This window comes from Lissotriton helveticus, chromosome 8 (genome assembly GCF_964261635.1).
Source record: "Lissotriton helveticus chromosome 8, aLisHel1.1, whole genome shotgun sequence".
NCBI lineage: Eukaryota > Metazoa > Chordata > Amphibia > Caudata > Salamandridae > Lissotriton > Lissotriton helveticus.
The window spans coordinates 182,913,129-182,926,934 of NC_136069.1; the positions used below are offsets into that span (position 1 = coordinate 182,913,129).

Sequence of the window (13,806 nt, forward strand, 5' to 3'; positions counted from 1 at the left end):
TCCCAATTCTCAACAGGCTTGTATACTTTAATTCAGGCAAAGTAATTGTTAGTCCTGATGATGATCCTTGTAAATGTAGTGTAAAGGATCGAAACGCAGTCGACAGTTGATATAGTTACACACCTGTTACCATTGTGTTACCAATTTCGTGTTAACTATAAGTGAACAGCCTGGTTCACTTGAATTTAAATACCAAGCGTCCCCCTCTCACAAATTGCCTGAAAATATCCCTTCCCTCCTTAATTCTTTCTGTTCATGTCTTATATGTTCATGTTGTATATATGTACCGGATACAGGACTGTATCCCACTGTGCACTCAAAATCCTTGCATTTTTTTAAAAAACATTGATTAAATTAGTGCCCGGCTGGACACTACCTTGCTTATAGCACACATTGTTGTCTATACTTATTTTTCCTTCCTTATCTGATGCGTTAAGGACCACTGTTACCTTAAAAAAAAGTGGTTCACTTGAAAGCGCCCTTGGCCCATCCAGATGAGCATTCCTGGAGCCGGGCCTGAATTTCCTTCTAACATACATGCCAATAGACCCGATTCAGGGGGTAGGCTCCTTATTTTTTAAGTGAAAAATAGCTTTATTTTAGCAGTCTCATGTCTCAAATGGCCTTTGCTTCAATAGAAGCCAATGGGGAAGATATACATTCCTCTGATGTTTTTTCCTCAAGATTTCCCCCTCTCCTGACTTACAATGTTGGTATGCATGCGGTATCTGGTGTTATACACGTTGGGAACGCTTTGCTTTAATTCTATGGAACTATGGCTGAAGCCAACTTTGTACAGTGTCATTTCCATGTATTCTTATTGCCTTCTTTTCATTCCATCCAAGCTGCATCTTTGTGTAATCCACAAGATGATTGATATCGTATGTTATCCACTAAGTGATTGATATGCATGTTTAGGTTTTATTGAGATGACAGTGCTCTGATGCCTCTGGGCTAAGCATGCGCTATATAGAAACACGAATAACTAGCTAAATTAATAAGTAACCAATCAGGCCTGAACGGCAGCCATGTTAGTGGGATGTATGACGTTACAACGCATACTTTTACCACGCCTACCTTTACCACGCAATTTTTACAACGCAGGATCCATTACAACGAAGTACCATTACAACGCATGTATTTACAACGCAGATACCTTTACAACGCATACCATTACAACGTAAGTATTAGTAAGTATATAATATTTTTTGAAATGTAAATTAATTAAAATTAATTTAATTTAATTTAATTTAATTAATTTAATTTAATTTATTTTAATTTATTTATTTAATTTAATTTAATATATTTAATGTAATTTAATGTAATTTAATTAAATTAATTTAATTTAATTAATTTAATTTAATGTAATTTAATTTAATGTATTGTAATTTAATTTAATTAATGTAAAAAAAAAATTATTTAATTAATTTAATTTAATTTAATTTAATTAATTTAATTTAATTTAATGTAATTTAATATAAGCAATTTATTTTAATTGAATTTAATTAATTTAATGTACTTTAATGTAATTTAATTAAATTAATTTAATTTATTGTAATTTAATTTAATTAATGTAATTTAATTTATTTTAATTTAATTAATTTAATTTAATTTAATTAATTTAATTTATTTTTATTTAATTTAATTTAATTATTTAATTTAATTTAATTTAATTAATTTATTTAATTTATTTTTATTTAATTTAATTTAATTATTTAATTTAATTTAATTTATCCTGTACCCCTTTACCCCAAAAACCAAAAACTGACCCTGAACCCTAAAAATACCCCTTTACCCAAAAACTGAAAACTGACCCTGAACCCTAAAAATACCCCTTTACCCAAAAACCCAAAACTAACCCTGAACCCTAAAAATACCCCTTTACCCAAAAACTGAAAACTGACCCTGAACCCTAAAAATACCCCTTTACCCAAAAACTGAAAACTGACCGTGAACCCTAAAAATACCCCTTTACCCAAAAACCCAAAACTAACCCTGAACCCTAAAAATACCCCTTTACCCAAAAACTGAAAACTGACCCGGAACCCTAAAAATACCCCTTTACCCAAAAACTGAAAACTGACCCTGAACCCTAAAAATACCCCTTTACCCAAAAACTAAAACTAACCCTGAACCCTAAAAATACCCCTTTACCCCAAAAACTGAAAACTGACCCTGAACCCTAAAAATACCCCTTTACCCAAAAACCCAAAACTGACCCTAAACCCTAAAAATACCCCTTTACCCAAAAACCCAAACTTATAATATTTTTGATAAAATTATATACTTACCAATATAAAATTATATACTTACCAATACTTACGTTGTACTGGTATGCGTGGTAAAAGTATCTGCGTTGTAAATACATGCGTTGTAATGGTACTTCGTTGTAATGGATCCTGCGTTGTAAAAATTGCGTGGTAAAGGTAGGTCGTGGTAAAAGTTGCGTGGTAAAGGTTGTATACCTTGTGTTACCCCGGTGCTATTACACGCAGTCCAGTGGGGGTGGGGTTAGATGCCGCAAGTTAGCAACATTCGCTTTTAGGCAAACCAGTGTTTTCGCAACGTCACCGGGATACAGTTAAAAGTTAAAAAGTAGACTGCGTCAATAAACGGGACTTTGATTCAAAATAAACTAAAAATGCTAATATTGTGAGACCGTTTATCGGTATCGTAAGACGTGCGTTGGTAGGTCTCAGTTATAACGAACGCAGCGTCTCCACTAGAACAACAGTTCCGCTGTCTTCCTGTTTAGAATTTGCTATGTTTATTTGAGAATGTTCACACAATTTCTTAGTGCATTTCAATCTTTTGATTTTCTAGAAGATTCGCGTTCATTGCTGGCAGCGAATATCAAATATAACCTACATTTTCTTAAAGGCATCCATGTATTGAGGCTAAACATATACATTCCAAAATGGCTGCCTTTTTAACCTAATGTTTCTTCTATTTAATGGTTATGCTTGCACGTGACTTCTCACGTGATCATATGATCACTTGATTTTGGAGTCTGCTGATATTGACAGGTCTTGACAGTTTTGTGTTCAGCACATCTGGTTGCCGCTCTCCACACCCCTCAGAGTGCGATGGGGACGGTGCTGGACATTAAGATCAAGCGGGCGAATAAAGTGTACCATGAAGGGGTAAGCTGGGCACCCGGGAGCGGGGAAAGACCAAACTGAAAGTACTTCATATGTTCCCCTCGCCTGCAGAAATCTTTCTAGAAGGGTGTAATCACAACAGCTGCGCTCTTATCTTTACACTTTTTACTGTCGCTCACGGTAACCGCTGATACTTTGAGTTCCAGAAGCGTCCGTTTATTAAGATATATCTTCTGTGTTATCGACGCTCAGTGCAGGAGAATTTACAGTCCGTTATATCTTAAGCGGGCCACGTTGATTTAGACTTTATGTCTTCCACACGGGTGTAAATGTTGAAGCATGTTATGCGGAATGTTTGAAGCGTTTATCTGAAAATGCAGTTTAGTTACCTTGACCCTAATAAACATGGCAGAATTTTATTTATGAAGCATTTTTGGACCTGCTGTCATATTAACGCTACATTGCATTTCTCTCAACTCATGCCGTGTCTCTAAACATGGCCCATTTTACTTTATTATACACAGTTCTCGTTCTGTGTGTACCCTTTGTATAGAGTTGTACAATTTTACAAATTATGAGCACTTTTTCTGTTGTGATGCAGTTTTTTAGAGGTTGGTGCTAAATGGGAGTACACATTAGATTACTTCTAAAGATGGGATTAACGGGAGCAAACTGCGTAAACATTTTCAAACTATGAGCACTATTTTTCTTGTGATGCAGTTTTTTAGAGCTTGGTGCTAAATGGGAGTACAAAAGCGAATTGCTCTAAAAATGGGATTAAGGAGAGGAAACTGCTTTTGTGAACGTTACCACGTCTATGTGGCGTTTTCCACTTGTAATCACAACCCACTAGGTGTGAAGAAAGTGCAAAACCAGCGTTAGCGAATCGGCATTCCAGTTATATTCAGCTGAGCTCTTGCTATTAGCACAAAGCAAACCTTTAAATTGGCATCACTGGCTACCATTGCACTAAAGTGAATTGAAATTACAATATTTGTTGTCGAAGTAGGATTGGTCATTCCAAGGCACTAAAATATTTATAGTCATGACATTTCTGATTACTATTGTTGGAGTAACATCAATATTATCAAAGTAAGTACAGAAGACATAGTGGCATGTAATAGAGGATGCAATTTAATGTTTTGCCCTTTGCCTTAAGAGGGTGTTTTCTGTAAAATATTCAACTGCCGTCTTCAATGAGTACCTTTTTCACCTTATGATGATGAAAATGTGTGCCTGTTTGTCTCAGGAAGATTGTGTTTTCTTCATTTTTTTTCCTTGCAAAACGTTGGAAAATACTTTTTGCGAATGGCGTATATGTGGAACTGTGCTAGAAAAAAATCTAGTTTTCTATGTCCCAGGAATACTTCTTGATAGATTCTGGGTTTCTGTTTAATCTGTGTTGACCAGTCTGTATTTTACATTTTCGATACTTTTGTTTTCTCAGTCCCTGTAAGTTTAGAAGTTAAATATTGTATTATCCTCCAGTTCCACCACCTTTCAAGTTCCCTAACCATGACCCGTAAAAGATTTGGCATTTAGTCTACTTAGGATCAATCCGAGCTAGAGAAGCCAAACTGAGAAGAGGATCCAATATACATGAACCCAACTGGGCTACCAAGACCCATACTTAAATATGTCAGAAAAGATTGCCACACTGTCAAAAGAAGATTATCCTATACTAAATAGGCAAACCGATCACATTCTAGAGTGTGCCAATTTTGTGCGGCCTGCCATTAAGCTCAGGTTTTTTGATATTCTTCCTCTGTGCACCTTCTGGCACACGTCTAGTGAGATCATTTTGTTTCTTGGTTTGTTATTGTTCTGAGGGTATACCCCTTCCACCACGACTCCTAGCAGTGTGACCTAATTGCTCACATGTAGCTGAAGGGCCTTTATTTACCTTATGCCACGCAGTCTTTCTGAAAGATCCACACTTATGCTGGAATTAACTAGTATGTTTTATTCTAGGCTGGTCTCTTCCTCGACTAGCTTGTATGTCACTGTACAGGGCAGGCTCGGTGTCACAGCCTTTCGGGTTTCCATCTTGAATCGCCTTGCTACTATATGCTGAAGGACTGGCTCATGTCTTCATACCGATTTGAATTATTGTACTGGTTCATTGCATCTTGCATGATGCATTTCCAAACCTGATTTAACTGGTACTTTGAAGAGTGAGTGTGGCTGAGATAATATTGTAATGTAATGGAAGGTTGTTTTGTGTATGCTGGGGCTAGTCTGGCAGCTGTGTACAGTTGGAGGGATGATGAATCCCAGAAAAAAGCGAACCAACTAGTGCCTACCCAGAATAATGAACAGATTCCCTCCGACCCATATTACTAACCCGTCAATCTGAAGACCTCTTAGGATGTGTTGAGACCGTGGAATGTGCCATGTAGGTGGCTTAGAACACTACATGAGAACGTTTTGTGGTCCGTCAGTTGCTGCTCAAATGGTGTAGCAGGAAGACATTTCTTCTTGTTACTAATAAACTAAGCTGTTTACTTCACTTTGTACTTAGAGCATTGATCAACTTATCGAGAAGACCAACAATAGGAATATATAGAACAAGTTAATTTCTACTGAACATTCTATTTCGGAGAAAGGTGTTAAATAGCGAGAAGAATAAAACAAGGAGTTGCCTACTTGAAGGATCTGACTGTGTAATCCAAAGATGATAGTTTTAAACTTGTGCCAGAGTACGGGTGGCGAGTCAAAAATAAAGAACAGCACAAAGCACAATTTGTGAAGGGGACAAAGGATGGGTCTGATGATCCTTAAAAGGAGGGTGAGTCCTGTTTTAGATGTGAAAGTAGATTCGATATTGCATATGTAATAAACTGTCCTGCCATGGTAGCAAGAAAGCAAATTTTTCTCAAGAGTGCTAAGCTGGGTTTGGTGCAAAGAAAATTGTGACTGTTGTTTTTTGAGTTTGTGAATATTACATATTTTGTCTGTTCAGTGGAATCATAATAATGCCACATGTAGAAAATATAGGGTGAATGGTGGTGAGGTAAGGGTGATGGGAGATTAAGGATCGTCCCACATGGGTAATAATTGGCCAGATTTCCTGGGTTGACATTAAGAATATCCATGGTAAAGATGTTTGCTTGTTGCATAAAGTCTGTAGAAGTGGTTGTAGAGTTTGATGTGCAATTGGATTAGTGGGAGCAAGATTGAAGGTGTAGTCTATGTGGCTAAAGATGGGTCTTGTCTCCTATGATGGGATTAGCAGAATAACCTCAAAATCATTTTTGACCCTAGTCACCCTGACCATATCTTGTTCATCAACATGGTGAACAGTGTTTAAGAAGAAGGTTGGGTATAGAGGTTCTCAGTGGATTTTGATGTTAGGTTAGGAAAATTAAAAGGGGTTTCTCACAAGATTAGATCGAAGGACTGTGAGCAGCCCAAGGCTCACAATGTTTGCTAGATCTTTTGGGGAATGAGAAACAAGGTCTTGAGTGGATGTTTCCAAGTTGTAAAGCCAAGGAAAGATCATTAAAAAAATCAGTCTGTGCTCAACACCAAGATCACATCAGTGCTAACCATCTCTTTCATGACTACCAATCTGGCTTCAGATTGCAGTGTCATTGAAACCACTACCTTACACCTCAAAGACAATACCCTCCTGACCACAGATAAAGATTACTACTGCCAAATATATAGAGCTAGACCTCAACTGCCATGAAGAGTCAACCATCCAATTCTCATTCACACCCTGGAGTCTCCAATGGAATTCACTGGCAATGTCCTTCACTGGTGCTCCTCCTGCCTTTTCAATTGATACGTGGTTGTACACACGGGCAACTCCAGGTCCCAAAATATTCCAATCATCTGCACAGCCCCCCACGGTTCCGTACTCTCTTCTATCATCTTTAGCCTTTATATGGGAATCCATCGAGCACTACTCAAAGATAACAGCAGTAAGAACCACCAATATGCCGGCGATATGAAAGCCTCCTCTCCTCCAGATATCCAATGCCTGTACTTTACCCACACCTGCATGTCCAGCACCTATCAAAAGCTCAACCTAACCAAGACAGTATTTTTGTTATTTGCCAAGAACAAAAGGCAAAATAGTTTCTTCGATAACATGAGCCTTGATGGCTTCAAAGCCCAATTTTCCTCTAATGTCAAGTTATTTGGATTTATATTGGACACAATCTCACACTCAAGAAATGCATTGACATAAAAACAAAGAACAAAGGCAGTCCAGTACCAGTTATTTCTTCTAAGGAAAGTGAAACCATTTCTACTGCTGTTTAGGCCCTTGTACTCATGCATCTGGATAATGATAACATCCTACTTCATGGCCTCCCAGACTCCACACTGGTTCCCTTTACATTCATCCAACACACAGCAGAACGCACAATCGCCCGTAAGGGTCTCTAGGCGCTGGAGGCCGTCGGGAAGATTTAAGTAAGCTATTGCTCAGAGTCACATGGTGCTGGGCTAATCTGCTGCCGGTGCCGGGGATCGAACCGCGATCTCCAGATTCTGGAGTCAGTTGACCTAGCCGCGGCGCCACACCTCTTCCTCATCCAAGACTGGAATAAATGTTATCATATTACTGCCATCCTGATGGAACTCAATTGGTTCCCCTTGACAGCCTGTACCATCTTCAAAATCAGCGACATTATTTTCAATGCCATCATAACTAGTACCACCCTTATCTTGTGAACAAGTTCACCTTTTGTAGAGGCTCTCTGAACGCCTGCAGCCATGCCACCATCAGACTAGTGACTAAGAAATGGAAAAAAGAAAAAACAAGCCAGCAGGCCTTTTCCATCTATGCATACATGATCCAGAACCACATACCTATAGCCATAAGGACAGCCTGCATGCTGCTTGAATTAAAAAAGAGTTGAAAACACACCTCATTAAAGAACACCACATCACAGTGCAGTAAAAATCCAATGATGTATTGTAGGAAGCTGGCTCTGTATATACTATACCAAAGCGTGCACAGAGTCCAGTGGCTCCACAGAGGCTGAAGTAGATCATTATAATGTTCTCTTTGTGGTAGTGTGGTCGAGCAGTTAGGCTTATCAGAGGGTTGTGTTAAGCATTTGTTGAATGCACTCAGTCAAGAAATGATTACAAACACTCAATGACTTAATCCGAGACAAATTGTTTGTAAAAATATTACTTTTTGTATGTTTATTACTTAGAACCAAAGATACTTTGTTGCAGTAAAATATGTTTTGCAATATTGCAGTTTTCAAGTTTAAAAAGAGGACACAGCACATTTTCCGAAAAGTTCAATATTAACCTATCGGAGGAACACAATCCCACAATTTCACAGGTAAGTACACAATTTACAAATCCAGTCTTCAGGATTTTGGGCCAACACTGGGAAATGGTCAGATAAGTGTAGAGATTGCACCACCAGCGGCATTGGTGTGGCTGGGTGCAGAGGCCAAATTCGGTCTCTGGGCCCAATGTTCGTCAATGGAGCCTGGGGCATGCCAAGAGGTGCCGGTTGCAGGTAGGTACCCACGGTTTCAGGGCACGGGCCCCAGGGTTTTTTTTTTTTGTAACATTTTTATTTTCGGTTTCCAGAATACAAAGTGGGAGAAGGAAAAAAAAAACAATACAATGAGCGACACCCCTGCAATGCAGACTACATATGGGCAGAGTAACTCCGGAGGTAAGCACCTCGTAGGTCAGAATAGTCTCGAAAGAAGTGTAGCATAAAAAATCCAAAGTCAATGTCTTAAATCTTGCTATGGAGGGCAGCCGGATCAGAAGCAGGCAATCTCGTACACAAATCGCTGAACCCTTCTAAATGTGCCAGGGGTGTCGCATATCAGGACCAACCAACAAAGAACCCCCCCCCCTCCCACCCCACCCCCCGTGGTGATGACAGCCATTCGTACACACATACATACTTTGTGCACAGTTAAAGTTGAAACAGGTGGAGCGCGCGCACTGAGGAAGGGCAGACTGCTGATGGCAATCCCCGGGAAAGGAATCGGACCAGAGGGCCCCAGCGGAAGATGAAGTTCTTAAAGTTGCCCAAAAAGATGTCCGCCACTCGTTCCTCACTCAGGAGTCTCCACAATCTAGCATGCCAGAGGGAAATCGCTGGGGCAGCTGGTTTCTTCCATGCTGCCGCAAGGGAGAGTTTAGCTGCTCCAAGACAGAGCCAAAGAATCTGCTTGTTGGCCCTCTTCTGGTGTTCGACAGCAGGGTCTCGAAGCCCGAGTAGGACATGTTCTAGTAAGTCAGAGATTGGATAGCCAAGTATGTCCTTGAGGTGGGACAAAATCTCCTCCCAGTAAGGGCGAATGATCGGGCAGTCCCACCAGATGTGGCGGAAATCCCCCAAGAAACCACAGCCCCTCCAACAGCGGTCCGATGAGGACGGAAAGATGCGGTGCAGTTTGGATGGGTACAAGTACCTGTCCATCATTGTTTTGCGATGGGCTTCCCGCAGTGCCACAGAGCGGTTATGCGCCGTGATGTCCCGCCAAAGGCCCGCCCATTCTGCATCGGCGATGTCTCTTCCGAGCAGTTCCTCCCAGTGTCCCATATAACGTGGGCGGGGTGATGCCGCCGTGGTGAGAAGCAACTTATAGAGAAAGGAGATGGCTCCTTTCATAGTGGCAATGCGTAGGAGGAAGGCCTCGAAGGCGGACGGCAGTCTTGTGGCCGCCTCACCCACCCCGGTGGAAGTAGCCCAGTGGAGGAGCTGGTGATACCGTTCAGACGGAGGAACCCCATAGTCTCTCATGCAATTAGCGAAGGTAAGCGGGACGGTACCGTGGAAAAGATGAGTAAGTGCTCTACAGCCCCCCTCACGCCACAGTCGGAAGGGACCTTCCTGCAACGCTGGGGGAAGGCCGGGTTGAAATGAATGGGGGTGAAGGGCGACGGGAACGTCGTCCAGCGGTCATCGCCCGAGAGTGTGTCCCACACTTTCAGCACCGTGCTAGTGGGGGTACTGATATAGGCATTCCTGGGCCTATCTCATTTGGGCTTCCAAGCCAGGTCCCATATGGACCGTCCCGCGACACTCCTGTCCATATGCAGCCAGTGTTTTTCTGAGAGTTGCTGGGACTATTCTACACGGACTCGTAGTTGTGCAGCCTTATAATACAAGTGCATATCAGGAAGGCCCACTCCCCCCTCCGACCGTAATCGGCGCAATGTAAAAAAGGAGAAACGGGCTCGCCCGCCCTGCCAGATGAAGCGGAGCCTAAAAAAATCTAGATCTAGTGGAATGGGAAGGGCCTGAAAAAGGTAAAGAAATTTGTGGAGGAGAACCATCTTGATGGCATGTATTCTGCCTAGCCACGAGATGTACTTGGGCTTCCAGCGGGCTAAGTCAGCTCGTATGGACGTCAGCATCGGGGGGGAAATTTGCAGAGAATAGGCCCCCTACGGTAGGTGTCAAGTGGACCCCGAGATACAAGAGGGAGCTGGTCGCCCAGGACAGGGGGGTCAAAAGCCGTACACGCTCCATTTCAGCAGGTGAAAGTGTAAGGTTAAGGATATACGACTTCCCAAAGTTAACCTTAAATCCGGCTACCTCCTCAAACTCGGATAGGACCCTCTGGATATGTGGGAGCGAGCGAGCTGGCTCCCCCACGGACAATAGAACGTCATCCGCGAAGAGTGAAATTTTGTGTTGTTCCCCGGTGAAGGGGAGGCCCCGAATCCCCTCGTGCTCCCTCACCACTAACGCCAGTGGTTCAATGCTCAGCGCAAAGAGCAGAGGAGAAAGGGGACAGCCCTGTCTGGTCCCGCGGGAGTGGGAGAAAGAGGGGGACAAGTGGCCGTTAACCGACACCCTGGAACGGGGAGTACTGTAGTTTGCCCGGATCATCGTGATAAATTTATCCGAGAACCCGAAGGCCGCCAGGGTACGGAACAAAAACCCCCAGTCCACCCGATCGAAAGCCTTCTCCGTATCTAGTCCCACCAGTACTGCCGGGATGCGGAATCTGTTGGCTTTTTCAATCAAATGGATCACCCGACGCAAATTATCGTGAGTCTGTCTTCCCGCGATAAAACCCGATTGATCCGGGTGGATGAGGATTGGCATTAGATCCTGGAGGCGCCGTGCAATGATAGCTGAATACAGTTTCGCATCGATATTTAAAAGGGCAATCGGTCGGTAGGAGGAGCAACTAGAGGGGTCCTTCCCGGGCTTAGGAATGACAGAGATCACCGCCTCGGCCATAGAGCCAGAGATGCCTCCTGTTTCGGCCATCGCGTTGAAGTGATCAACCAGGTAGTCACAGATCTCGGGGGAGAAGGTCTGATAAACAAGCATTGGAAATGCAATAGGTCTCGCACCATTAGAGTTAGTGTTTTTAGAATTGTTTATGGGTTTTTTTTGTAAATGTTTAGCATTTTTGTTTCCTGTAGCCAATGCTAAAGTATTACAAATAAAAAAAGCCATAAACATTTCTAAAAGCTCTAACTGAAATGGTCTGAGAACTATTGCACTGTGTGAGGGTGAGGGTGAGTGAGGGTGAGGGTGAGTGAGGGTGAGGGGTTGAGGGTGAGTGAGGGTGAGTGAGGGTGAGGGGTTGAGGTTGAGGGTGAGGTGTTGAGGGTGAGTGAAGGTGAGTGAGGGTGAGGGTGAGTGAGGTGTTGAGGGTGAGTGAGGGTGAGGGTGAGGGTGAGTGAGGGGTTTTGGGTGAGTGAGGGTGAGGGGGAGTAGTTGAGGCTGAGTGAGGGTGAGTGAGAGTGAGGGTGAGTGAGGGGTTGAGGGTGAGGGGTTGAGGGTGAGTGAGTGAGGGTGAGGGGTTGAGGGTGAGTGAGGGTGAGGGTGAGGGGTTGAGGGTGAGTGAGGGGTTGAGGGTGAGGGGTTGAGGGTGAGTGAGGGTTTGAGGGTGAGGGGTTGAGGGTGAGGGAGGGTGAGTGAGGGTGAGGGGTTGAGGGGGAGGGGTCGAGGGGGAGGGGTTGAGGGTGAGTGAGGGTGAGTGAGTGAGGGTGAGGGGTTGAGGGTGAGTGAGGGTGAGGGGTTGAGGGTGGGTGAGTGAGGGTGAGGGTTTGAGGGTGAGGGGTTGAGGGTGAGTGAGTGAGGGTGAGGGGTTGAGGGTGAGTGAGTGTGAGGGGTTGAGGGTGAGTGAGGTTGAGGGTGGTTGAGTGAGGATGAGTGAGAGTGAGGGTGAGTGAGGGGGTGAGGGTGAGTGAGTGAGGGTGAGGGGTTGAGGGTGAGGGGGAGGAATGCGGCCTGCTCTTCCTACTTGTGTGGCAAGTATTTAAAGTTGCTGCCGTAGCTCAAGCTGCTGAGACGGGGGGACATGGGGGGCTGCGACAAGGAAAGGATTGGCAGGGAGGGCGCAACAGGAAGGCTCTCACTGGACGTGCGTGGCTCCACCTAATGCAGGAAAAGGAGGAGTTTCTGACACAAAATATCTGTTGAAAATTATAAATTTAAGTAGGGAAGCTGTGATTTGTCCCGATTTCCTGGGTCCACTGTGTACAAATCGGCCAGTCAACGAGTGTTTATTCGTGTTTTCTTATGTTGAGGCTTTGGTTTTTTTTTTTTACCCCTTAGTGCAGTCTTCTGCAGTTTGTAGAATATAGCGTGAATTCGATCAGAAGGGATCAGAGCACTTTGCGTAAGCGAGAGTTACATTACACTAGGCCACATGCATTGTTCAAGGCATCAGGAAATTAGGGGATTTGCCCAGAATCTCAAGAGTTTGAGCCAAAACTGAGATTGGAACCGGGTTCCCGAGTTCCAAAGACTGCAGATCGGGCTGAAACACCACATCGCGTTTAGAGGGAGGCAGAACCCACATGATGGAAGCTTGGCTCGTTATGGGGTCGAGGTTCCGGTTTTATGAACATGACAATTTAGCTGTAATGAAATAAAGGATTAAATAACGCAATGCCTTGCAGCCAAAAGGTTAATTTAGATCACGGTTTCCTTTTATTATTTACAGCATTGTTCGGGGGGGGGGGATATAGAAACAACACGAGGGTCAGCGTGTGGGTTAAAGTAAAAGCAACATGGTGGAGGGTGTGTGCAGGCAGTGGAGCTAAGCATCAGGATGAGCACAACAGGAAGGGGACCGAGCCCTAGCCGTACTTGCAGTGCTGGGAGACGTGAGGCAAGGGATGGGAGTGGAGGTGAGGGGGTGTTTCTGACGTGAATCCTGTGTTAATGAAAAGAAGGCGAGATCTCACTTCTTATGCTCAGCAGTCAGCTCTGCCACTCCCAGCTCTGTAATTCAAAAGTGAAAGCGCTTGCTAAACAAACAATTCATCCTCTCGTGGTCTAGAAGCTGCAATTTTTCACAAAAACACATATTTCGGATGCTATTTATTAGAAATTTAACAAGCATTTGCACCGGAGGCCAGTACTTACCAGCATAGTCCTAGGTCTGTACCGCATTGATGCTGGCTGCGGGTCGGCGGCTCTTTTGCCGAGGATGATCTTCAGAGCTGGGAAGAGAGCAGTGGGCTAACTCGGGAGGGGGCGGAGCGGGTAAAATAAACAAACGAGACGGAGGGAAGAGAGGGGAGGGGGGAGGAGAAATGCGACACGGCGGGAAGGGGAGGGGGCGGAGCGGGTTAAATTAAACAAACGAGACGGAGGGAAGAGAGGGGAGGGGGGAGGAGAAATGCGACACGGCGGGAAGGGGAGGGGGCGGAGCGGGTTAAATTAAACAAACAAGACGGACGGAGGAGAGGGGAGGGGGGAGGAGAAATGGTACACAGCGGGAAGGGGAGGGGG

At 43.7% G+C, this 13,806-nt stretch overlaps 1 protein-coding gene across 3 annotated transcripts in view; it reads left to right on the forward strand.

The window, feature by feature from the left end:
- The first annotated feature begins 2,983 nt into the window (after positions 1-2,983).
- The window catches only part of VPS26C (VPS26 endosomal protein sorting factor C), a 331,601-nt gene continuing 320,778 nt past the window's right edge, over positions 2,984-13,806 (forward strand). For 2 of the 3 annotated variants that reach the window (XM_078656855.1, XM_078656858.1), the window contains exon 1: positions 3,002-3,143. In XM_078656855.1, coding sequence (XP_078512981.1) covers positions 3,087-3,143 — 57 coding nt within the window. In that variant the 5' untranslated portion in view covers positions 3,002-3,086. Of the gene's footprint in view, positions 3,144-13,806 lie in introns of all 3 variants that reach the window. The other variant, XM_078656856.1, reaches the window with a different exon arrangement.